The 26,779-nt window shown below is 47.6% G+C and overlaps 1 protein-coding gene across 2 annotated transcripts in view; it reads left to right on the top strand.

Annotated features, from left to right (window-relative positions):
- The window catches only part of DOCK1 (dedicator of cytokinesis 1), a 535,086-nt gene that overhangs the window by 158,056 nt on the left and 350,251 nt on the right, over positions 1 to 26,779 (top strand). For both annotated transcript variants that reach the window (XM_081220288.1, XM_081220287.1), the window contains exon 24: positions 26,153 to 26,223. In XM_081220288.1, the coding sequence (XP_081076414.1) occupies positions 26,153 to 26,223 (71 nt within the window). The remainder of the gene's footprint in view (positions 1 to 26,152; positions 26,224 to 26,779) is intronic.

The following is a 26,779-nucleotide window of genomic DNA, read 5'->3' as shown; positions in this document are numbered from 1 at the left end:
TAATTGCATCCACTTCGGAGGCCTGCACGCCTGAAAGGGACCGAGGATCACATGTCTGCTGAACGGTCAAAGACGGCACCTTCCTCAGGGGTCAAAGCTATTAAAAAAGGAAAACCCTGTACTTGGAAGGTTTCCTACTAGAGGTTCAACAGCTTTGCTGAGCATCCTCTTTGGAATTTTAACACATCTTTGCTAATCAGTGCATTTTGGTTTAACGAGTGATGAGTAAATGGCTACGTCATGTGGAGCAGGGTTTCTTGCCTTTGTAGATTGGCTGAGCATTTGTGGTTTTTTCCCTTTTATTAATTTAGTGTGTGATTACTGAGCACCATTCTCTCCTGCTCCACAGTTCTTTCCTGAGTGTCTTGTCAGGGTGGGGCAGAGGTTGGGAGATCCAGCAGAACTAGGCAAGGCCCTTCCCCTCCAGGGATGCTTGGTCCAGCGGGTCTAGGCGAGCTCACGCAGGGCTCTGATGGAGATGTGCATGGGAGGTGTGTCAGTCTGGCATCCGCTAGAAAACAGAATTAGTAGGGTACATGTTTATTTTTTTTTTATTTTTATTTTTGTAGTACGCGGGCCTCTCACTGTTGTGGCCTCTCCCGTTGCGGAGCACAGGCTCCGGACGCGCAGGCCCAGCGGCCATGGCTCACGGGCCCAGCCGCTCCGCGGCATGTGGGATCCTCCCAGACCGGGCCACGAACCCGTATCCCCTGCATCGGCAGGCGGACTCTCAACCACTGCGCCACCAGGGAGGCCCATGGTACATGTTTATTAATTGCAAGGAATTGGCGTACATGATCGTGGGGTTGCCTAGGCAAGTCTGAATGAAGTCTGTAGGGCGGGCTGGAAACTCTGGGAAACCCCAGTTCTGTTCTTAACATCTTTCAATTGATTGGATCAGGCTCACCCAGCTTGTCCAGGATGGTCTCCTTTATGTAAAGTCACCTGATTGGAGTTAGTAATCACATCTGCAGATTTCCTTCACGGAACACCTGGGCTAATGTTTGATTGAACAGCTGGCTGCTATAGCCTGGCCGGGTTGATACAAAATGGTGGCATTCCCAGCAGGTTATGGTCAAGTTCGCCCTGGTCTTAGTCTTGGGTTGTGTCTGTATGTGTATCTGAGGAAGGGATGAACGGATGGCCAGTGCTGGGGCATCTCGGCTACCTGGTCAAGGGCTCAGTGAATGGGTTAGAGAGCAGAGGGTGGCAGAGGCCAAGGGGAGGATGCAGGACCACCTGGCTTTCTCAGGAATCTGGAAAGAAGTAAAGGTGGCTGGAGCCTAGCTTTGGGGGATGGAAAAGTCAGTGGGGAGTGGCCAGGCTGTGGCTGTCTTGTGTGTTAGGGAAAGAAGCTGGGACTTGGGCTTCTTGGGGCTCCAGATCCCTGGAGGTGCTCAGCAAGGAAGATGCTGAGCCAGCCCGGCACACTGGATGTCTCTGCGGTGGTTGAAGCCATATCCACAGGGAGCACTGCAGGCTCTGCAGGGCTCTGGAGGAAGTGGAGCACCAGCTCCCTGCTCTCCCGCGAAAAGCACCCACCTCGGCATCCTTGAGGAGTGGTGCGGGGCCGTGGTGACCCGTCCCAGTGGAGGAAGCACTGAGCAAAGTAGGTGGAGATGGCAGAGTGGGGAGGACCCTCCAGCTGGAAAGCAGGTGGAGATGGCAGAGGAGGAAGGACCTTCTAGCTGGAAAACACGTGGAGATGGCGGAGGGGGGAGGACCTTCTAGCTGGAAAGCAGGTGGAGATGGAGGACAGTGGAGGACCCTCCAGCTGGAAAGCGGGTGGAGATGGAGGACGGGGGAGGACCCTGCAGCTGGAAAGTGGGTGGAGATGGCAGAGGGGGGAGGACTCTCCAGCTGGAAAGCAGGTGGAGATGGAGGACAGTGGAGGACCCTCCAGCTGGAAAGCGGGTGGAGATGGCAGAGGGGGGAGGACCCTCCAGCTGGAAAGCGGGTGGAGATGGCAGAGGGGGGAGGACCCTCCAGCTGGAAAGCGGGTGGAGATGGCAGAGGGGGGAGGACCCTCCAGCTGGAAAGTGGGTGGAGATGGCAGAGGGGGGAGGACTCTCCAGCTGGAAAGCAGGTGGAGATGGAGGACGGTGGAGGACCCTCCAGCTGGAAAGTGGGTGGAGATGGCAGAGGGAGGAGGACCCTCCAGCTGGAAAGTGGGTGGAGATGGCAGAGGGGGGAGGACCCTCCAGCTGGAAAGTGGGTGGAGATGGAGGACGGGGGAGGACCCTCCAGCTGGAAAGCGGGTGGAGATGGCAGAGGGGGGAGGACCCTCCAGCTGGAAAGCGAGTGGAGATGGCAGAGGAGGGAGGACCCTCCAGCTGGAAAGCGGGTGGAGATGGCAGAGGGGGGAGCACCCTCCAGCTGGAAATCGTGCCCACGTGTTGGGAGGTGGCCTGGGCACAAGAGGACGTGGGCTTTGGATACAGCCAGTCCCAGCTCGTGGGGACTCATGAGCGGTCATGGAGGGCAGAGGAGGACCGGTGAGCAGACCCAGTGGGCTGAGCGGCGCGTGGGAGAGGCCCTGTGTGCACAGACGCTGTCTTTCCTGGTCACCCTTTCGTTCTGCACAGAGCACCCCGTGTGCCTGCTGTGTGTGCTGTTACAGAACCAGAGCCATTTCTTTAACTCCTCGCATCCAGCTGACTTGACCTGCTGCTCATGCGTGGGGATGGAGTTGCTCCCTTGAGCCTTAACTTGCCGGCAGCATGTTCTGGGCTTCGTTCTCTCTCTTCTCCAGCAGCCACTGGGAGCTAGACAAGACACCCCACATAATCATCTCTTACAGTTGTTTCCAAAAATGTGCCTTGCCCTTTCCTGTGTGCCAGGTGCTGGTCTCTGGCCTCAGGACGCTGACCGTCTGGCGTTTCCTAACCCGTGGGCTCTAATCCCTGGCACTAGTGCCCCAGGGACCTGCAGAGGAGCAGCTGTCTGTGGCCAGGGCGGCAGGAGTCGTCGGCCTGTGGTCCTGATGGGAGCTCGTGCCTGCATGGCTGGAGGCGGGGGGTTTGCAGAAGGGTACTTTTGAGAGAACATATTTGTTGGCCGACTTTGAACTTTCCCCGCTTGGGGTTGCCTTTCCTTCCAAAGAGCCTCTGTCAGTGCTCTGTGTTGAAGAACGTAAAACAGTGAGATTGCCATTAGGTAGAAGAAAAAAGTCTTTTTTATTAATAAACAAATACATTTGCACAAAGGAGGGAGAAGAGGGAACAATATGTTATGGGCTGCGTTGTGTCCCCAGCACATTTAGCTCTATTCTGAGTACCTCCGAGTGTGACTGTACTTTGGAGACAAAACTTTTAGGAGGTAATTAAGGGACAGCGAGGCCCCTTAGGGTGGGCCCTGTTCCAGTCTGTCCTTATGAGAAGAGGAAGTTACGACACGGACACAGAGGAAAGAGGAGAGACACAGGGAGGACCCGGGGTGGACCCGGGGAGAAGGACGTCCTCTGCAAGCCAAGCAGGAGCCCAGCCCAGTGACACCTCGATCTGGGGCTTCTAGGAGTCACCTCATCCCCAGGTGTTAGGACACCCCTTGCTGACTCACACAGCCCGTAACAGCAAATCCCAGTGAGTTGCCTAAACTTGGGTTTGACTTCCTAGCCCCTCCTCGTCATCACCCTGCCGCCCAGGGCAGGGGATCTTGCCAGGGCAGCTAGAGGGGGATCCAGGCCCATGCGCTCGGCCTCCCCGGGGACTCAGCCCTGCTGGGGTTTCCTTTGTACTACCTGGCACGCCTATTTTGGTCTCCCTGTGACCTTCTCCTCCCCTGTCTGTTCCCTCTGTGCCCATGGAGCCCTGACCTGGGGCCCCTTGCCTTCTTAGCGTCTGCATTCCTGGAGCAGGCCCACCTGCTCCATTCAGAGAGAAGGACAGACGGACAGACGGACAGACGGTGACCGCAGCCCTCCCCCCCCTTGCTGGCGGGTCACAGCCTGCCCTCCTCGTTTTCTGCTTTCACACCCTCTGTGCACCCACTTTCTTTCCTTCCACTCCTTTGTTCTCATCTCAGTCCCCCTGTGACATCCTGCTTCCTCCTCTGGGGGACCTCAGGGTAACTGAGGATTCAGGTCCCTGCATCTAAGATTCTAGGAGAGAAAACCCCAGCCAGGGGAGCAGGCTTCCCGAGTCCTGACACCAGGCCAGGGCTGCCGAGGGGACGAGGGGCACGTGGGGCAGCAGAGGGCCTGACACTTGGGTCTCCAGGAGAGACGTTGCCCCGAGCTGGTGTCTGGTGCGGCGATAATTAGTCTTCCCAACCAGCTTTTCCTATGGAGGAGCAGAGATTGACCTGTGGAAATATTTTTAATTACCTAACCCCAAGCTTTTCTTTATTTTGGCAACATTTATAAAAATTCCCCGTTCTATGTCTCTGAGTGCCTTTTTACAAAGTTATCAATTTGGATATTCATGGTTTGAATCCTCTGACCTACATGGTAATGTTTGCTGAGACACAGCTATAGAAAAGTGGGAAAGGGGAGGTCTTAGGGGTGGCATTTCGGGACAGTGATCGGTGTTGGGGGCATTCGGGTGGCTCTCCTTTCTGGTTTCCTTGGATTTCCACTTTGGTGGATTGCCTTACATTTTGCTTAATTAAAGTGTTAATTGTGGCTTGCTTCAGGCAAGACGTAGCTTTCCCAGTGAACCAGGCAGTGACATTGGAATCATTATTATGATGACTAATTTCATGTCTCATTTTAGAGGGAGTTTGAGGCACCATGCTGTTTCCAAGGTGCTGGTCTGTCTCTGCTGGAAACCATCCTGAGGGTCAGTCCTGTGTGTCCGAGTGACAGAGAGTGACTCTGAATGACTAAATAAAGAGCAGCCTTGTGGGTGTCATTTAAGTTGGGGGGACACAGCACATTCCTTTTTGTAAATTAATTTTTTGGTGGTGAAATGTACGTACGTAAAATTTACCATGTTAGCCATTTTAAGGCAACCACTTAGTACAATCCCAATGTTGTGAAACCATCACCACTACCTAGTTCGAAAACATTTTCACCACCCCAGAAGGAAACCCTGTTCCCATGGTGACTCCCTGTTACTCCCTCCCTCAGCCCCTGGCAACCACTAATCTGTTTTCTGTCTCTATGAATGTGCCTATTTTGGATATATCATGTAAATAACAGAATGAAATATGTGGCCTCTTGTGTCTGGCTTCTTTTACTTAGCATATTTTCAAGGTTCATCCATGTTGTAGTCTGTGTCAGTACTTCTCTCCGTTTTATGGCAGAATCAAATTCCATTGTATGGATAGACCACATTTTGCGTATCCATTCATCAGTTGATGGACATTTGAGTTGTTTTCACTTTTTTGACTATTGTGTATCATGCTACTGTGAACATTCTTGTACAGGGTTTTCTTTAAAGACCTGTTTTTGTTCTTTGGGAATAGACCTAATAGACCTGGAACTTCTGGGTCGTATGGCGATTCTCTTTAACGTATTGTATCGTATGAACTCCTGGATTACACATGAAAGTCGATATGGAAAAGTCCCCCCTTCTTTATTTTATTAAACCTTTCTCTGTAGGGCAAATGCAGGGCTGTATTTTATGTTTTCAGATATCTAGGATCTTCACTGAGATTCAAGACCCAAAGAATTCAAGTTCATGCAGTGTTTTTCCCTGAGCAGGAGGCGGGGCATCCAGAAAGAAGAGAGGGAGGAGACGTAAGGTCAGAGTCATGGGACAGCAAATCAATCTCGAGAATTTAGAAATCACAGCGGATATATTTTTCCAGGAGTGCATCCTGTCAAAACCCACCATTCCTAATCAAAGACAGCAACATCAGTATTATTTACGACCTCCTAAATCTTAGAACCTATGACATGGAAGAGCCTCAGGGCCGAGAAGACTTGAATCCTGTCCTCAAGGAAATGATTGAGCACTGACCGTGCATCAGACGTCTTCCCTGCAGGTTCCCATTTAATTCTCACAAGATTCGTCCTCTGGGAGAAACCAAGAGAAATCAATACCAACCTACCCCAGGGTTCAGGGACCAACTTTGGGATAAAGGGAGCAGACTGAGGAATGCTGCTGTGGGGTGTCTCCTGGATCTGCGTTGCCCTATTTAAATTTAAATCCTTTCAAATTAAATAAAGCTGGGATTTCTCCTCCTCGGTCACCCTAGGCATATTTCAAGTGCTCCATAGACACATGTACCTAGTGGCTATTACATTGGACAGGGCAACTGTAGGATATCTTCCATCACTGCGGGAAGTTCTCCTGGACAGGGCTGGCACGACAACCCTGGAGTGACCACAGCAGTAATGTTGATGTGCTGGAGAGGAGGGTGTGGAAGAAGGTGTCAGGATTTGAACCTGGAAAGGTGGAACTCTAACCCCGGCTCCGTCATCCCTGACCAAGGCATATCCCCACCCCCAGGGGACTTGGACATGCTGCTCTTAGTGTCACTGAAAGTGGGTGGTCTCAGACCCTTGCCTGTGCACGGGTGTTTATTACTTCTCCCTAGTGAGATCAGCACAAGCATTGACAGTAAACGCTTAGGAACTTATACAGTAATTTGACACAGCTATGTGACCCAAGTGGTATTTCCAGTTACTAGAAAATCATTTTAATTTTATTTTACAAAGCTATTGGTTGGAAATGGACTGAAAATAAAAGTAAACTTTCGTCTTTCACTACAGGTAGTGGGAGAAGCCTTTCCTTTTGGTCTTGGGTTGGGAAGTGCGTTAGTTTCCCGGGGCTGCTTTGAGAAAGGAACACAATCTGGATGGCTTAAAGCAACAGAAGTTTGTTCTCTCGTGGTTCTGGAGGTGTCTGCAGGGCCATGTTCTCTCTGAAGGTGCTGGGGGAGCATCTTTCTCTCTTTCTTTGTCTCCTCCAGCTTGTGGTGGCTGCTGGCAATCCTTGGCTTTCCTTGGCTTGCGTGTTCATTTTCCACCCAGCCTCTGCCTTTTTCCCCTGCCTGTGCCCCTGTGCACAGCCCCCTCTCTTGGATGCAACCTAAACGCCCATTGATAGATGAGTGGATAAAGAAGATGTTGTGTGTGTACACACACACACGCACAGGAATGTTAGCCATAAAACATGAAATCTTGCTATTTGTGACAATATGGATAGCCTAGAGGGTATTAAATGAAATGAGTCAGACAGAGAAAGACAAATACAGTGTGATTTCACTTACATGTGGAATCTAAAAACAAAACAAATAAACAGATATAACAAAACAGAAACAAACTCATAGATACAGAGAACACACTGGTGATCACCAGAGTGGAGGGACCTGTAGGGAGATGGGAATAGGTGAAGGTGATGAAGAGGTACAAACTTCCAGTTACAAATTAAGTCAGTCACAGGGATGTAATGTACAGCCTAGAGAATATAATCCATAATATTGCAATAACTTTGTATAGTGACAGACGGTAACCAGACTTACCAGGGTGATCATTTCATAATATATAAAATTATCGAATCACCATATTATACACCTGAAACTAATGATATTGTTAGTCAACTATACTTCAATGAAAATAAATAAATATAAGTAAATCACAATAAATGAGTAAATAAACAAAGCAGAGGCACAGGCATTGGATTTAAGGCCCACCCTTTCTAGTGTGCCCACATCTTAATATGATTTCATCTGCAAAGTCCCTATGTCCAAATCAGTTTACTTTCATGGGTCCCAGGGGTTAGAAGTGGAACATAGTTTGCGGGGAGGGGGGGCACAGTTCCACCCACAATGGGCTGTTTTTTGCATTGGGTGCAGGGCAGCCAGTGTGCACAGGGCTTGGGGTTGGGGTAGGAGTGGGAGGGAGAGCCTGGGTCCGAGTGTTGGGCCCTGTTTGTTTTCACTGTTTACTCTCTTGCGGGGCCTTTTCTTCACCCGGTTTGGCTACAGCTGCCTGTTGAGTATCTCCACACCCTTGAGCGTCATCTCTAATGGTTTTCCTGAGGGGGAGTCGGGCGGGCTGGGGCGAGCGGGCAGCGGCAGGTGCTGGGAGGGTGGAGGGGACCAGCCTCCCTCCTGCATCTTCCGTCCTCCCTTGTCTGCTGGAGCTCCTTCGTCCACCCATTTCTGTTCCTCAGAGGCTGCGGTTTGGGAGATTATTCAGCCCATGAGTAAAACACAAGTGTGCCGTGTTGTTTCCTTCCGTCGCTGTTTTCAAAACTGCTTCACTGAAATGCAGCCCCTTAACATGCTTTGAACGGACCATTTTCTTATCTGTCGACTTCGGGATTTCAAGTGTGTTTTAGAAAATCGCCATCATTTGGAAGACACGCTTTGCCTCCTAGAAGCTGTCTAGACAGGTAACTAATTTTCGCCAATTTGGAGGCTGTGGAGGCCTGTTCTAAAGGATCGTCCCCTTCTCACTGGGCCTTCTGGCTACACGGCTGTGCCAATAAAAAGTAAAAAAAAAAAGTTCATAATTTAATTCAAATTTGTTCCTGCCGACATTACGGTAATACTCCTATTTTGCATGACTTAGTTCTTAGCAAATGGATTTTAGAAGGCTAGGGAGAGCACAGTGGCTCCAGAGAAGAATGTTTTGTTCTTGAATGTGCTAATTCGTCCCCTTCTCTGTCTCTTGCCTTGTACGTTTTTTTTTTTTTTTTTTGCTGTACGCGGGCCTCTCACTGCCGTGGCCTCTCCCGTTGCGGAGCACAGGCTCCGGACACGCAGGCTCAGTAGTTGTGGCTCACGGGCCCAGCCGCTCCGCGGCATGTGGGATCTTCCCGGACTGGGGCACGAACCCGTGTCCCCTGCATCGGCAGGCAGACTCTCAACCACTGCGCCACCAGGGAAGCCCACCTTGTGCATTTTGCACTGTGGTCCTGCTATGTAGAGCCAACTCTGCAGGGCCCCTGTGCTCTGTGGAGCATCTCAGCCTGGCCTCATTTCCTGAGTCATGGCGGCTCCCCATGGCCCCTTGTCCTATAGTTCATTCCGTCCTTGAGCGAACTCCCTTCTGGTGTCCCATGTGCCCAGCATCGGGGGACCAGGATGAAACAAGTGCAGGAGCTTGTTCCAAGAGTGAGTCTTAACCGCTGAGAGGAGCTAAACGAGGGAGAGCAGAGCCACACCTGAGCCCGCGCGTCCCCACCGTTCCCATACACGGGCACATCCCTGTACAGCACAGCTACTCGTGGCCAGAGGGGACTCGCCCATCGATCCAGAGGCCTGGGTCTGGCCAGGCTGACCCAAGGGCTGGGGGCTTCTGCCCGCTGGGGACCCATTCGTGACACAGAAGGGGAAGCTCTGGTCTAACCTGGTGGTTCTTAGCCAGGGGCTGTTTGGGAATGTCAGGGACATCATTTGATTTTGACAGTGACTCTGTGTGTGTGTGTTATGTGCAGGGGGTTACGTGCATTTAATGGGCAGGAGTCAGAGAGGTGGGAAAAGCTGTCCTGGCCAATGAAAATGACAGCCCTCCCGTGAGAAACAGCGAGACCTTTCCCCCATTGTTGATATTCTCCAAGGGAGGCATAACAAATGTTTATCTACTTTTTTTTTAGCATCTTTATTGGAGTATAATTGCTTTACAATGGTGTGTTAGTTTCTGCTTTATACCAAAGTGAATCAGTTATACGTATACATATATCCCCATATCTCCTCCTTCTTGCATCTCCCTCCCACCCTCCCTATCCCACCCTTCTAGGTGGTCACAGAGCACCTAGTTGATCTCCCTGTGCTATGTGGCTACTTCCCACTAGCTATCTGTTTTACATTTGGTAGTGTATATATGTCCATGCCACTCTCTCACTTTGTCCCAGCTTACCCTTCTCCCTCCACGTGTCCTCAAGTCCTTTCTCTACATCTGCATCTTTATTCCTGTCCTGCCCCTAGGTTTATCAGAACGATTTTTTTTCTAGATTCCATATGTATGTGTTAGCATATGGTGTTTGTTTTTCTCTTTCTGACTTACTTCACTCTGTGTGACAGACTCTAGGTCCATCCACCTCACTACAAATAACTCAATTTCATTTCTTTTTATGGCTGAGTAATATTCCATTGTGTATATGTGCCACATCTTCTTTATCCATTCATCTGTCTGTGGACACTTAGGTTGCTTCCATGTCCTGGCTGTTGGAAATAGAGCTGCAATGAACATTGTGGTACATGACTCTTTTTGAATTATGGTTTTCTCAGGGTATATGCCTGGTAGTGGGATTGCTGGGTCATATGGTAGTTCTATATTTAGTTTTTATTTCTTTTCTATAAGTTTATTTATTTTATATATTTATTTTTGGCTGCATTGGGTCTTCCTTGCTGTGTGTGGGCTTTCTCTAGTTGCGGCAAGTGGGGTCTACTCTTTTGTTGCAGTGCGTGGGCTTCTCATTGCCGTGGCTTCTCTTGCTGCAGAGCACGGGCTCTAGGCACGTGGGCTCAGTAGTTGTAGCTCACGGGCTCTAGAGAACAGGCTCAGTAGTTGTGGCACACGGGCTTAGTTGCTCCACGGCATGTGGGATCTTCCCAAACGAGGGCTTGAACCCGTGTCCCCTGCATTGGCAGGCGGATTCCCAACCCCTGCACCACCAGGGAAGTCCCCCTATTTTTAGTGTTTTAAGGAACCTCCATACTGTTCTCCATAGTGGCTGTATCAATTTACATTCCCACCAACAGTGCAAGAGGGTTCCTTCCCTTTTCTCCACACCCTCTCCAGCATTTATAGTTTGTAGATTTTTTGATGATGGCCATTCTGACCGGTGTGAGATGATATCTCATTGTAGTTTTGATTTGCATTTCTCTAATGATTAATGATGTTGAGCATTTCTTCATGTGTTTGTTGGCAATCTGTATATCTTCTTTGGAGAAATGTCTATTTAGGTCTTCTGCCCATTTTTGGATTGGGTTGTTTGTTTTTTTGATATTGAGCTGCATGAGTTGCTTGTATGTTTTGGAGATTAATCCTTTGTCAGTTGCTTCATTTGCAAATATTTTCTCCAATTGTGAGGGTTGTCTTTTCATCTTGTTTACGGTTTCCTTTGCTGTGCAAAAGCTTTTAAGTTTCATTAGGTCTCATTTGTTTATTTTTGTTTTTATTTCCATTATTCTAGGAGGTGGGTCAAACAAAGATCATGCTGTGATTTATGTCATAGAGTGTTCTGCCTATGTTTTCCTCTAAGAGTTTGATAGTGTCTGGTCTTACATTTAGGTCTTTAATCCATTTCGAGTTTATTTTTGTGTATGGTGTTAGGGAGTGTTCTAATTTCATTCTTTTACATGTAGCTGTCCAGTTTTCCCAGCACCACTTATTGAAGAGGCTGTCTTTTCTCCACTGTATATTCTTGCCTCCTTTATCAAAGATAAGGTGACTGTATGTGCGTGGGTTTATCTCTGAGCTTTCTATCCTGTTCCATTGATCTATATTTCTGTTTTTGTGCCAGTACCATACTGTCTTGATTACTGTAGTTTTGTAGTATAGTCTGAAGTCAGGGAGCCTGCTTCCTCCAGCTCCATTTTTCTTTCTCAAGATTGCTTTGGCTATTCAGGGTCTTTCGTGTTTCCATACAAATTGTGAAAGTTTTTGTTCTAGTTCTGTGAATAATGGCATTGGTAGTTTGATAGGGATTGCATTGAATCTGTAGATTGCTTTGGGTAGTAGAGTCATTTTTACAATGTTGATTCTTCCAATCCAAGAACATGGTATATGTCTCCATCTATTTGTATCATCTTTAATTTCTTTCATCAGTGTCATATAATTTTCTGCATACAGGTCTTTTGTCTCCTTAAGTAGGTTTATTCTTAGATATTTTATTTTTTTTGTTGCAGTGGTAAAAGTGAGTGTTTTCTTAATTTCACTTTCAGATTTTTCATCATTAGTGTATAGGAATGCAAGAGATTTCTGTGTATTAATTTTGTATCCTGCTACTTTACCAAATTCCTTGTTTAGCTCTAGTAGTTTTCTGGTAGCATCTTTAGGATTCTCTATGTAGAGTATCATGGCATCTGCAAACAGTGACAGATTTACTTCTTCTTTTCCAAATTGTATTCCTTTTATTTCTTTTTCTTCTCTGATTGCTGTGGCTAAAACTTCCAAAACTATGTTGAATAATAGTGGTGAGAGTGGGCAACCTTGTCTTGTTCCTGATCTTAGTGGAAATGGTTTCAGTTTTTCACCATTGAAGATGATGTTGGCTGTGGGTTTGTCATACAACACCTTTATTATGTTGAGGAAATTTCCCTCTATGCCTACTTTCTGGAGGGTTATATCATAAATGGGTGTTGAATTTTGTCGAAAGCTTTCTCTGCATCGATTGAGATGATCATATGGTTTTTCTCCTTCAATTTGTTAACATGGTGTATCACGTTGATTGACTTGCATATATTGAAGAATCCTTGCACTCCTGGGATAAACCCCACTTGATGATAGTGTATGATGCTTTTAATGTGCTGTTGGATTCTGTTTGCTAGCATTTTGTTGAGGATTTTTGCATCTATGTTCATCAATGATATTGGCCTGTAGTTTTCTATTTTTGTGACATCTTTGTCTGGTTTTGGTATCAGAGTGAGGGTGGCCTCGCAGAATGAGTTTGGGAGTGTTCCTCCCTCTGCTATATTTTGGAGGAGTTTGAGAAGGATAGGTGTTAGCTCTTCACTAAATGTTTGATAGAATTCACCTGTGAAGCCATCTGGTCCTGGGCTTTTGTTTGTTGGAAGATTTTAAATCACAGTTTCAATTTCAGTGCTTGTGATTGGTCTGTTCATATGTTCTATTTATTCCTGTTTCAGTCTCAGAAGGTTGTGCATTTCTAAGAATTTGTCCATTTCTTCCAGTTTGTCCATTTTATTGGCATATAGTTGCTTGTTTTATCAATTTTCTTTATCTTCTCAAAGAACCAGCTTTTAGTTTTATTGATCTTTGCTATCGTTTCCTTCATTTCTTTTTCATTTATTTCTGATCTGATCTTTATGACTTCTTTCCTTCTGCTAACTGGGGCTTTTTTGTCCTTCTTTCTCTAATTGCTTTAGGTGTCTGGTTAGGTTATTTATTTGAGATGTTTCTTGTTTCTTAAGGTAGGCTTGTATAGCTATAAACTTCCCTCTTAGAACTGCTTTTGCTGCATCCCATAGGTTTTGGGTTGTTCTGTTTTCATTGTCATTTGTTTCTAGGTATTTTTTGATTTCCTCTTTGATTTCTTCAGTCATCTCTTGGTTATTAAATAGTGTGTTGTTTAGCCTCCATGTGTTTGTATTTCGTACAGATTTTTTTGTGTAATGGATATCTAGTCTCATAGCATTGTGGTCGGAAAAGATACTTGATAGGATTTCAGTTTTCTTAAATTTACCAAGGTTTGATTTGTGACCCAAGATATGATCTGGAGAATGTTCCATGAGCACTGGAAAAGAATGTATATTCTGTTGTTCTGGATGGAATGTCCTGTAAATATCAATTAAGTCCATCTTGTTCAATGTATCATTTAAAGCTTGTTTTTCCTTATTTATTTTCATTTTCGATGATCTGTCCATTGGTGAAAGTGGGGTGTTAAAGTCCTCTACTATGATTCTGTTACTGTTGATTTCCCATTTTATGGCTGTTAGTATTTGCCTTAAGTACTGAGGTGCTCCTATGTTGGGTGCATAAATATTTACAATTGTTAAATCTTCTTCTTGTATTGATCCCTTGATCGTTATGTAGTGTCCTTCTTTGTCTCTTGTAATAGTCTTTGTTTTAAAGTCTATTTTGTCTGATATGAGAATTGCTACTCCAGCTTTCTTTTGATTTCCATTTGCATGGAATATCTTTTTCCATCCCCTCACTTTCAGTCTGTATGTGTCCCTAGGCCTGAAGTTAGTCTCTTATAGACAGCATATATATGGGTCTTGGTGTTTTATCCATTCAGCCAGTCTGTGTCTTTTGGTTGGAGCATTTAATCCAGTTACATTTAAGGTAATTATCGATATGTATGTTCCTATTACCATTTTCTTAATTGTTTTGGGTTTATTATTGTAGGTCTTTTCCTTCTCTTGTGTTTCCTGCCTAGAGAAGTTCCTTTAGCCTTTGTTGTAAAGCTGGTTTGGTGGTGCTGAATTCTCTTAGCTTTTGCTTGTCTGTAAAGGTTTTAATTTCTCCATCAAATCTGAATGAGATCCTTGCTGAGTAGTGTAATCTTGGTTGTAGGTTTTTCTCTTTCATCACTTTAAATATGTCCTTCCATTGCCTTCTGGCTTTCAGAGTTTCTGCTGAAAGATCAGCTGTTAACCTTTTGGGGATTCCCTTATGTGTTTGTTGTTTTTCCCTTGCTGATTTTAATATTTGTTCTTTGTGTTTAATTTTTGATAGTTTGATTAATATGTGTCTTGGCCTGTTTTGCTTGGATTTATCCTCTATGGGACTCTGTGTTCTTCCTGGACTTGATTAACTATTTCCTTTCCCATATTAGGGAAGTTTTCAACTATAATCTCTTCAAATATTTTCTCAGTCCCTTTCTTTTTCTCTTCTTCTCCTTGGACCCCTATAGTTTGAATGTTGGTGCGTTTAATGTTGTCCCAGAGGTCTCTGAGACTGTCCTCAATTCTTTTCATTCTTTTTTCTTATTGTGCTCTTCACTAGTTATTGCCACTATTTTATCTTGCAGGTCACTTAACTGTTCTTCTGCCTAGGTTATTCTGCTATTGATCCCTTCTAGAGAATTTTAAATTTCATTTATTATGTTGTTCATCACTGTTTGTTTGCTCTTTAGTTCTTCTAGGTCCTTGTTAAACGTTTCTTGTATTTTCTCCATTCTATTTCCAAGATTTTGGATCATGTTTACTATGATTATTCTGAATTCTTTTTCAGGTAGACTGCCTATTTCCTTTTCATTTGTTATGTCTCATGGGTTTTTGGCTTGCTCCTTCATCTGCTGTGTGTTTCTCTGTCTTCTTATTTTGCTTAACTTACTGTGTTTGGGGTCTCCTTTTTGCAGGCTGCATGTTCGTAGTTTCCGTTGTTTTTGGTGTCTGTCCCCAGTGGCTAAGGTTGGTTCAGTGTGTTGTGTAGGCTTCCTGGTGGAGGGGACTGGTGCCTGTATTCTGGTGGATGAGGCTGGATCTTGTCTTTCTGGTGGGCAGGTCCACGTCTGGTGGTGTGTTTTGGGGTGTCTGTGGCCTCATTACGATTTTAGGCAGCCTCTGTGCTAATGGATGGGGTTGTATTCCTGTGTTGCTAGTTGTTTGGCATGGGGTATCCTGCACTGTAGCTTGCTGGTCATTGAGTGGAGCTGGATTTTGGCATTGAGATGGAGATCTCTGGGAGATTTTCACCATTTGATATTACATGGAGCTGGGAGGCCTCTTGTGGACCAGTGTCCTGAACTTGGCTCTCCCACCTCAGTGGCACAGCCCGGGCACCTGGCTGTAGCAAGTAGAGCCTGTTCTCTACACAGCTCAGAATAAAAGCGTGAGAAAAAAGAAAGAAAGAAAGAAAGAAAGAAAAAGAGAGAGAGAGAGGGAGGGAGTGAGGAAGGAAGAAAGGAAGAAAGAAAGAAGATAAAATAGAATAAAATACAGTAAGATAAAATAACATTATTAAAATAAAAAATAATTATTAACAAAAAATAATTTTTTTAAATAAAAATAAACGGAGAGACAGAAGACTAGGACAACTGGTAAAAGCAAAGCTATACAGACAAAATCATACACAGAAGCATACACATACACACTCACAAAAAGAGAAAAAGGGAAAAAATATATATATCCTTGCTCTGAAAGTCCACCTCCTCAATTTGGGATGATTCCTTGTCTATTCAGGTATTCCACAGATGCAGGGTACATCAGGATGATTGTGGAGATTTAATCCGCTGCTCCTGAGGCTGCTGGGAGAGGTTTCCCTTTCTCTTCTTTGTTCGCACAGCTCCTGGGTCTCAGCTTTGGATTTGGCCCCGCCTCTGCGTGTAGGTCGCCTGAGGGCATCTGTTCCCGCTCAGACAGGACGGGGTTAAAAGAGCAGCCGCTTCTGGGGCTCTGACTCACTCAGGCCGGGGGGAGGGAGGGGCACGGAGTGCGGGGCGAGCCTGTGGCAGCAGAGGCCGGCATGACGTTGCACCAGCCCGAGGCGCGCCGTGAGTTCTCCCAGGGAAGCCGTCCCTGGATCCCGGGACCCTGGCAGTGGTGGGCTGCACAGGCTCCCGGAAGAGGGGTGTGGACAGTGACCTGTGCTCACACACAGGCTTCTTGGCGGCGGCAGCAGCAGCCTTAGTGTCTCGTGCCCGTCTCTGGGGTCCCTGCTGATAGCCGCGTCTCGCACCCGTCTCTGGAGCTCCTTTAAGCAGCGCTCTTAATCCCCTCTCCTCGCGCACCAGGAAACAGGCAAGAAAAAGTCTCTCATCTCTTCAGCAGGTCCAGACTTTTTCCCGGACTCCCTCCCGGCCAGCCGTGGCGCACTAGCCCCTTCAGGCTGTGTTCACGCAGCCAACCCCCGTCCTCTCCCTGGGATCCGACCGAAGCCCGAGCCTCAGCTCCCAGCCCCCGCCCGTCCTGGCGGGTGAGCAGACAAGCCTCTCGGGCTGATGAGTGCCGGTCGGCACCGATCCTCTGTGCGGGAATCTCTCCGCTTTGCCCTCCGCTCCCCTGTGGCTGTGCTCTCCTCTGCGGCCCCGAAGCTCACCCCTCTGCCACCTGCAGTCTCCGCCCGCGAAGGGGCTTCTAGTGTGTGGAAGCCTTTCCTCCTTCACGGCTCCCTCCCACTGGTGCAGGTCCAGTGCCTATTCTTTTGTGTGTGTTTTTTCTTTTGCCCTACCCAGGTACGTGGTGAGTTTCTTACCTTTTGGGAGGTCTGAGATCTTCTGCCAGCGTTCAGTGGGTGTTCTGTAGGAGTTGTTCCGCCTGTAGATGTATTTTTGATGTACTTGGGGGGACGAAAGTGATCTCCGCGTCTTACTCCTCCGCCATCTTGAAGCTCCTGTTGACCACATTTTCTTTATTCATTCATCTGTTGATGGACATTTGCATTGCTTCCACCTCTTGGCAGTTGCTTATAATGCTGCAGTGAATAGGAGTGTGTAAATGTATCTTCTATATCCTGCTTCCATTTCTTTTGAATAAATACCCAGAAGTGGGATTGCTGGGTCATATGGTAGTTCTATGTTTAATTTTTTGAGGAGCCTCTATACTGTTTTCCTCAGTGGCTGTACCATCAACATTCCCATCAACAGTGCACAGAGGTTTCAGTGTCTTTGCCCACACCCGCTATTTTCTGTTGTTCTGTGTTTTTTTAAAATAAATTTATGTATTTATTAATTTATTAATTTTCTGGCTGTGTTGCGTCTTTGCTCCTGTGTGCCGGCTTTCTCTAGTTGTGGCAAGCAGGGGCTACTCTTCGTTGCGGTGTGTGGGCTTCTCATTGCGGTGGCTTCTCTTGTTGTGGAGCACGGGCTCAAGGCTCGCGGGCTTCAGTAGTTGCACTACGTGGGCTCAGTAGTTGTGGCTCGCGGGTTCTAGAGCACAGGCTCAGAAGTTGTGGCACATGGGCTTAGTTGCTCCATGGCATTTGGGATTTTCCCAGACTGGGGCTCGAACCCATGTCTCCCACGTTGGCAGGCAGCTTCTTTTTTTTTTTTTTTTTGCGGTACGTGGGCCTCTCACTGCCATGGCCTCTCCAGTTGTGGAGCACAGGCTCCGGACGCGCAGGCTCAGCGACCATGGCTCACGGGCCCAACTGCTCCGCAGCATGTGGGATCTTCCGGGACCGGGGCACGAACCCATGTCCCCTGTGTCGGCAGGCGGACTCTCAACCACTGCGCCACCAGGGAAGCCCACAAATCGATTTTTAAGGGTAGGAGCTTGCAGTGGATTCACTGAAGAATCTTATTTATTTATTTATCTATCTATCTATCTATCTATCTATCTATTTATTTATTTATTTATGGCTGCGCTGGATCTTCACTGCTGCGTGCAGGCTTTCTCTAGTTGTGGCGAGCGGGGGCTACTGTTTGTTGCAGTGTGCTGGCTTCTCATTGCAGTGGCTTCACTTGTGGAGCACAGGCTCTAGGCGCGCAGGCTTCAGTAGTTGTTGCTCGTGGGCTCTAGAGCACAGGCTCAGTAGTTGTGGTGCACGGCCTTAGTTGCTCCGTGGCATGTGGGATCTTCCCAGACCAGGGCTCGAACCCGTGTCCCCTGCATTGGCAGGCAGATTCTTAACCACTGCGCCACCAGAGAAGTCCTCACTGCAGATTGTTAATCTTAGTAAGTTTGTACTTTTCTCACTACCTTTTTCATTTGGATTTTGTGATATTTATACATAAAACTACTCAGAGGAGTGATTTCCTTCAGCTGCTCACTTGTCGCTCGGGATTGAATGAACCAGAACGTTGGTGGTAGAGATGCGGAATGTTATGTTAAAGACCAGATCTGCTTCAAGGGAGCTTGGTACAAAGCGAAGAGGTAATTTTAGATTTAAGATACAGAAGACGTAGGTAGTCTTGATTGAATAGGGTGTAAGGAGCCAAAGCAGTCACTGTCATTATCTTTCTTTTGTTCTGGATCCTTCTGTGTCAGAGAACAGTGTGGCTCATCCTTGAATCTCTCCAAAGTGCCGTGTGTTTCTGTTTTAACTGCGTGAAACCTTCATGTCCATCCATCTGCTCCATTTCTTTCATGCCCCATGAAAGACACAAGCTCTGGTCCGGGGGCACCTATTGGCTGAACTGTTCTTGCTACATGTTCCTGTATCAGGATGCTCTGGTTCTCCTGAGCCAAGTGTGAAAGGAGAATTTGTGGACCATATATATTTTAGCTCAAAACCTCCAAATGGAATCATTTTAATATGTGTTTTCTGGAGAAATATGTAAATTAATAATTGCTTCATACATTATTCAAGAAACACTTGTATCACAGATAGCTCTTGTAATCTTATATAAAGATATGCTAATGGATTTAATTAAACTAATTATGCTGAAAAATGTAGCCTGAACTTTACCCTAAAATAGTGTCTATTAATCATCATCAGTAGTAATATTTTTATCCAGAGAGATACTTACAACATTAAACCGAGACTAGATGGAAAGTGCATGTTTTGTTTTGTTTTACAGTTTGGGTTAAGTTGGCATTCTCATGAGATGCCTAACAAGTAAATTTGCTTAGAGAAGAGTATACAATTTATTTAATTTCTTTAACCTGAACTATTTCAGCAATTAGAAAACTTTTGGAATTATCTGCCATTTCATAATTCTTTTATGCGTTTCATTTCTTTCTCTCTAGAACTTTGGTTTGTGTGTTTTTTGTCCATTTGATTCAGTTCTGACCACACTTTCCTTCCTCAGAGTTGTGATACCAGGAGTTCTTTTTGTTTTAACCTTTAAATCATCCTTTATTATTGCCCTCTTCAGAGATGTTTCTCTCTTTTTTTAAAATGAAGTATAATTAATTTACAATGTTGTGTTAGATTCAAGTGTACAGCAAAGTGATTCAGTTATACACATACACACACATATATATATATTTTTCAGATTCTTTTCCATTATAGGTTATTACAAGATATTGAGTATAGTTCTCTGTGCTATACAGCAGGTCCTTATTGTTTTTTAAAATTAATTAATTTATTGTTTATTTTTGGCTTCATTGGGTCTTTGTTTTTGCACGCGGCTTTCTCTAGTTGCGGTGGCGGGGGTTACTCTTTGTCGTGGTGCGGGGGCTTCTCATTGCGGTGGCTTCTCTTGTTGCGGAGCTCAGGCTCTAGGTGCATAGGCTTCAGTAGTTGTGGCTCATGGGCTGTAGAGCGCAGGCTCAGTAGTTGTGGCGCACGGGCTTAGTTGGTCTGCGGCATGTGAGATCTTCCTGGACCAGGGCTCGAACCCGTGTCCCCTGCATTGGCAGGCGGATTCTTAACCACTGCACCACCAGGGAAGCCTGGTCCTTATTGTTTACCTATTTTATATATAGTAGTGTGTACCTGTTAAGCGAAGACTCGTAACTTATTCCCCCCCACTCCATCCCCTTTGGCAACTATAAGTTTGTTTTCTATGTGAGTCTATTTCTGTTTTGTGAATAAGTTCTTTTGTATCATTTTTTTAAGATTCCGCATGTAAGTGATATCATATGATATTTGCCTTTGTCTGACTTTACTTAGTATGATAATCTCAGGTCCATCCATGTTGCATTATTTCATTCTTTCTTATGGCTGAGTAATATCTCATTGTATATATATATCACGCATCTTCCTTACGCATTCATCTGACGATGGACATTTAGGTTGCTTCCATGTCTTGGCTATTGTAAGTAGTGCTGCTGTGAACATGGGGTGCATGTATCTTTTCAAGTTATATTTTTCTCTGGATATATGCGCAGGAGCGGGATTACAGGATCATATGGTAACTCTATGGATACCATGAGTTCCTGATTGCCTGGATGTTAAGTGATGAACCCAGTATTAAGAGGACCACTCAACAACTTGCCTGTCTTTTAATATTAGTAGAAATAGCTTTACCACTGGCCCCTGATTTTGTTTCTTGTATCTTTCTGTGGATTGCTGCCTTTCAATCAGTGCTCAATGGCAGGGTGGTAGTTTCAGTTGTACCTGAATCCTTCACGTGCCTGAGTGTGTGGGGGACTGAAGTACGTGTTCTCAGCATGTCAGTGCAGTGGGTCATTGCACACATATTTGAGGCCCAAAGGCCTTTAGAGTTGGGCCCGTCCGTCCTCATGTGGACAGATGAAAGCTTTTCCACATTCAAAGAGAAGTGCCAGCCTGGACTTAAGTTGCCATTTTGTTAATTTAGGTAAATTTAAAGTCAGCTCTGTAAGAATAACTTTCTTAAAAAGCAAACACTGATTTGATAAGTTCAATCATGACTTAAAACACAGGAGATGGATAAACAAAGCTCAAACATTGAAATCATTTACATTCCTCTGTTGTGCTGGTCTGTGTTCCTGGCTAGGCCCTGTCCGGTGGGTGTGTTCACACAGGTTATGTGGCCCCAGCTCACAGCCCCGGGACAGGTGGCAAGGAGCTACCACTCCAAGCTGAGCCCTGTCTCTGGGGCACACCCCACAGGCCTCACCTCCTCCCCACCTCACTCGCCCAGTGAACCGATGCGTGCTCCCCCCCACTGCCTGCTGGGAACCTAGCCAAGGCCTAGGAGGCACCCTGGTGGCTGCTGACATGCCATGCGGGCATCGTGGCCTCTCCCCTACCATTCAAAAGAGGCTGGCATGTTCTGAGCAAGATTTTGTGTAAATAAATAACTGGTTTACAAAAAGTAATAGAAAACAACAACAGAAAAAGAGATGTCTCCAGTGCCCTCTATTCCTGTTACCCGACTATCTCTGAGATTTGGCAAATGATTCTACTCACTACTTACCACTTTAATCAGGACTTTATAAATGGACGTTTTCACTGAATGGAGAGTTTTGCACGTTGAAGAAGGTGTGTGTATTCACATCTGCACACATCCACACACTCTCCTGCCACCACAACGAGGGGTGAGCACCGTCCATGAGCACCAGTGATGAGTTGGGGGTGTCCTGTCACCTCCACGGCACCCTTCCATTCTCCCCGTTCACCGCTACTAACCTCCATCCTTTCCCACTGAGAGGCACCCAGAGGAAAGGCTCTCTTCCTGAGTTCACATAGTAGGTGGCGGAGGCGGCAGCCTGGCCGGGAGCCCGGGTCCTTGTCCGGCGGCGGGGGGGCACCCACTCCTGGGCGTCATGCCGTCTACCCTCCCTCATCTGCGTTCGGGCCTTCTGTTTCTGGAGGCGTCTTCTGCAGATGAGATTCGACCCAGCGCTGTCCATCACCGAGCAGGAGCCCCGCCTTGTCTGGCCCGCGCTGCACATCTTGAGAAGCTCTCGAAGCAGTAACCCCTGCCCTTGAAAGAGACCTGAATTCAGTGAAGCCTTCTGACTCCACGGAGGAAACGGGGGCCTTTTCCTGCAAGCACGAGTGGAAACCAAAACACTCAAGTCTCTCATCCAATAGCCAATGTTAGAAATGGGCAAAGCTGGCTGCGCCCTTAACGAGAGTGGGGGATGGCACGTGCTTTTTCAGGAGGCCTGGGTTGCACCGGGGGGACCTCAGGGTGCCCTCGGCCTCTTCTGGCTGCTCGTCATCCTGGAGGGGATACAGTTGGGTCTCTCAGCTGACGAGACCAATTTCTGTGGGTGCAAAGCAAAGAGGTGCAGAGTCTCTTGAGGTTAAAGAGGTGCTTTTGGGCAAAGCTCTGTGGGTCAGGGAGTCATGGAGGCTGTACTGTGTCTAGGGTCCTTGGCCGGGCCACAGCCGTGAGACCCTGGTCGGGGGGCTACAGACACACGGCCCAGCACGGTAATATTTCTAGATGGCTGACCTGGAATCCGTGTGTCTTGAGGAAAACGATGGCTAAGCTAAGGGCTGAGGAGTCACGAGGTTACCTCTGCGTGTTTAGGACCAGGGGCAGGAGTGGGGGGAACAGTGACCCAGGAGGAGGGAACAGCATGGGCACAGCCTCGGAGCTGACAGAGGGGTCCGGAGCACGGGGGAGACTGGAAGAGGCTCCACATTGTTGGAAGGGGTACTGCAGGTGGAGGTGGAGGCCCCTGACTGGGACACGGGGGAGGGTGGGGCCCGGGCCTCTGAGGATGCTGGGTGGTCAGGCCTGTATCCCAGGAGCAGGGCGTTGCCACCCAAGTATCTCAGTTAGATTTGCATCTTAGGAAAGCTACTCTGACTGCGGGCATGGGATGTGACCTTGAGGAGGTCAGAGCAGAGGCGGGAGGCCCCTTAGGAGGTGGTGCCTTCCTGCCAGAGGGAGACACAAGAGGCGTGGGCCAGGTGGTGGACACTATAGAAATGGAGAAGGCGGTAGAGGCAGGGGGTGTGCAATAGCGAGGATCCACCGGGCTCTGTGATTGGTCAGAAGTGGGCTGTGCCGAAGACGGAGCATCCTGAGCATGTGACCTGGGGGCTCCCGGGTGCAGCGCCCTGAGCCTGGAGCACCGGGGTGTAGGGTAGGGCCTCCTCTAAGGCAGGGGGAGTTTGCAGCATCTGTGGGGCAGCCCCGAGCCCAGTGGCCACCGGGTGTGTGAGTGTAAAGCTCAGGAGAGAGGTGACCTGGGAGACAGGCATTAGGCGTCCGAAGCTGGCCAAAGGGGGCTTCCTGAGGGGTATGGAGAGGGGGGAAAAAAGTCTAGAACGGGACTGCAAGGACACCCACCTTTAAGGGAGGGGCAGGGGACAGAGGAAGGTGGTCGCCCTGGCAGTGAGGGCTGTGGATGCCCCGGGAGATGAGGGGTCACAGCAGCGTCATGGGAAGGTCACCTAAGCAAAGGCCTGGAGTCGCTGTGGCCTTGGTAGGAGCGGAGACTTGATGGCGGCTGAGTCAGGCTGCAGAGGGCCGGGAGGGAGGTCGGGGGAGTGCGCTGGTCAGTGGACACCAGGGTGAGTGCACAGCTTGGGAGCTGTCTGTGCTGGGGTGGGCGGCGGGGAGCCTGGGGCTCTGGGTGCTTTCAAGGGGAGAGGCTGGCGTGGGCTGGAGTGTGGAGGAAAATGCAGGAGGTGCTCGATCAGACGGTGGGGCAGGGGCCGTGCCCAGGGGCCAGGATCCGCCCCCCCCCCCGGTGGAGGCAGGTGCTCCCTCCCTCTGCCTGGAGGGACAGGCAGAGGCCGGGCATCCGGGAGGCTTGAGTGGTGGGCAGAACTGCCCAGCCTGTTCTGATGGTTTTGGTTTTTCCCTGAAGCAGGAGGTGAGCTGAGTGAAAAGGGGGTGGGATCCTGGGCTGGAGGAGAGCAAGGAGAGGCTGAGACGGTCACTGGGGGAAGGCGGAGGGTGGAAAGGAGCCCACGACCGCCGGAGAACGGAGAGAACGGAGCTGGAAATGGGGTGCGGGGGCACCCCCTCGTCTTCACTTCATTCCGTCTGTTTGTTCTTGTTACGCTGTCCAGGACTGACACGGGCTCGTGGTTGCTGTCTGTCCTCTGTGACCCTCATGAACTGTAAAATGTGACGTCCCCAGGATCTGGGTCAGTGAGGCATTTGGGGATCTCCGCGGGTACAGCCCTCCCTCTGTGGATGTCGCCTGACCTCGGGTCGGGGAGCCCTCCGGAGCCTGGTTAACGCAGCGCCAGGCGGCCACCGGGCAGCGAGCAGAGGGTGGGCCACGAAGGCCTGTCTTGTTTGCCGCTGTTTGTCCTTGTAAGATGGTATTTATCACACTGCTCCAGGCAGATGGTGCTTCGTGGGGTACAGGATAAAACGCGTTATGCTGATGCATCCTCGCCCGCGGGGCCCTCACAAACTAGACAAGACACTTTCTGGCCCGAGCAGTCAGCTGTGCAAACGCTTATTATTAAACGTCACAGTAAATATTTTTTATTTTTTCAAAGCAACTCTAAGGTATTTGAAGCAGAACTTTGGAAGCCAGAATGAAACTGTTTCTATTTAAGGTTCTTTTCAAAAGTTGCATCTCGGGCTTCTCTGGTGGCGCAGTGGTTGAGAGTCCGCCTGCCGATGCAGGGGACACGGGTTCGTGCCCCGGTCCGGGAAGATCCCACATGCCGCGGAGCGGCTGGGCCCGTGAGCCATGGCCGCTGAGCCTGCGCGTCTGGAGCCTGTGCTCCGCCACGGGAGAGGCCACAACAGTGAGAGGCCCGCGTACCGCTAAAAAAAAAAAAAAGTTGCATCTCAAAGCAGAGAGTTGGAATTCCTTGATCTGGCCGGCATTGAGGGACAGGGTTAACACCTGGGGAAGAACACCACTAATTCTGTAGTGCAGATTTAGAGGTAAACTTGGCTTACCTGTCCTTGATCATCTTGACTGTGGCGCGTTAAGGCTTGAGGGTCTTGGAGGTGGACTGGCTCCAAATCCTGGCAAACAGCTTCACTTCACTTGTGCGTTTACTTGATTTGCAATTATTTTCTCCCCGTGTGTGGCTCGTCTTTTGTTGTCTCAGCAGAAGTTCTTTTGAAGAGCAGAAATTCTTTATTTTGATGATGTACAATTGATCAAATTGTTTTCTTTTACAGATTTTGCTTTTGGTATCATATGAAAGAAATCTTTGCTTAGCCCAAAGTCACAAGTATCTTCTTCTAGACGTTTTATAGTTTTAAGAATATAAGATCTATGATCCATTTAAAGTGAATTTTTATATAGGGTGTGAGGTATGGAAGGAATTTTATTTGGTGCTGGACGAGGGCGCACCTTTGTCCCTTGTTGCAAATCAGTTGACCATATATATTCAGGGTAATCCATTTAAGGTGGGTTTCTGCCTACTTGCTTTTGGAAAACAATGCTAACAGTGGTTTAGGTAATAGGTGTGGCATTTTCCAGTGTTCAAAGTGTTATCCAGTTCTCTTTTCAATTAGATTTTGAGGTTTATTGCAGCCCCTGGAGGTATTTGACATGAGTATTATTTCCTCCATTTCATTCAGGAAGGGGGAGCCCCCCCCTGGTAGAAGGAGTCACTTAGAGTCAGAGGCAGAGGGGGGCGTCCCAGCCAGGGTCAGAACATTTAAAATCCAGGACCTTTTCCCAATCGCATATAGATGAGGGTGGGCTGAGGCTCTGGCTTCCCACCAAACTGAATTTTAATTCTAGCTCAGTTCAGTCCTAGCTGTGTGATCAGGGGCAAAGTAATTAACATCTCCAGTGTCAGTTTCCTTGCCTTCCTGCACAGCTAACTCCCTGTAGGAGGTCTGTTGGAATTAAAGATAAAATATACACGGGTCTAGCACAGCGGCAGAGCATGTATTAGGATCTATCATTATTACCATCACTAATTTTCTGAAAGTGTGGGTTTTCTAGAAGATACAGAATGTGAATATAGGAGATAAAGTTACTAAAGAAGAAAGTGATTCCAAGTTCAGGGACCTAGATATACAGGCAGTCATTTCTGGAATGGAACAAAGGCAGTCATTCTAATTGTTGAATGTGGTAGCGCTGCAGTGAATTTGTTGGTGGAGGATTCTTCTGGGGGCACAGGTCTTCATTTGCTAGGATTTCCTTAGGGTAGAGGGGAAAATCACATAGAAGCTTAGCACAGTGTTTGGCTTCTGCTAATACCCCTTTTATTATGTGTCAGGATATCCATGTTAATACATCTCCACTGTTTGTGGATCAGAGGCTCTGTTTTCTCCCCTCTGTGTTTAACCATCAGCTTCTCATCCAGAAAGTGATCTTTGTCTTCTTGGTATGTGTGTGGTTTTTCAAAGTAATTACAACTTCGTATGAACATTTGCCAACTGCCTTAGGCTCAGCATTCTTCTTTGTTCTTGGTTTGCAGGGTGCAGCGCTGAAATACTTGCCAACCATTGTCAACGATGTGAAACTGGTATTTGATCCCAAAGAGCTCAGGTAAGGAAGCACCCAAGGCGAAGGCTTCCGTGTGCCACACTTGGCCTCCTTTTGAGGGCGTTAGTTCGCGGGATGCTTGGGTTGTCTCATGTCCACATAGTTCAGTGCCCTGGATCTTTCTGGAACATGTTCTAGTGATGGTGTCTGTGACACTTTGCTCATCATGTCTTTATGTGGAAAAGGTGTCATCTATCAACAGTCACAATATTTTCTTTAGAAGATTATTTATAGCCTCATGCATACATAATACAAATTGGGCATTTTGCATCCTTTAGAGTTTAAAATTCCATAAGTGGTTCTTCGGTTTGGGTTTCAGCACCTAAACGTTTTGACTCGGGAGCTTTAATATTGGTGTCTCACCTCCTCCACCTCATTACCATACAGCTTCTCTCTGGGGGCTCCTGCCCAAGGGCTGTGAGCCTCAGACAGGAGCCACAAGTTGTCAGCTCAGGTGATAGTAAAACGAAAACCAAACCAAACCAAACTCTGGGCAAGCTGGACACTGGCTTTCAGATGGAGGAGTCAGGCTGGGGACCGAATCCTTCCTTTCACCTTC

This window comes from Mesoplodon bidens, assembly GCF_964165515.1.
Source record: "Mesoplodon bidens genome assembly, chromosome: 1".
Classification (NCBI taxonomy): Eukaryota; Metazoa; Chordata; class Mammalia; order Artiodactyla; family Ziphiidae; genus Mesoplodon; species Mesoplodon bidens.
The sequence above is the reverse complement of the archived record's forward strand: the minus strand, read 5'-3'. Positions and strand labels throughout refer to the sequence as shown.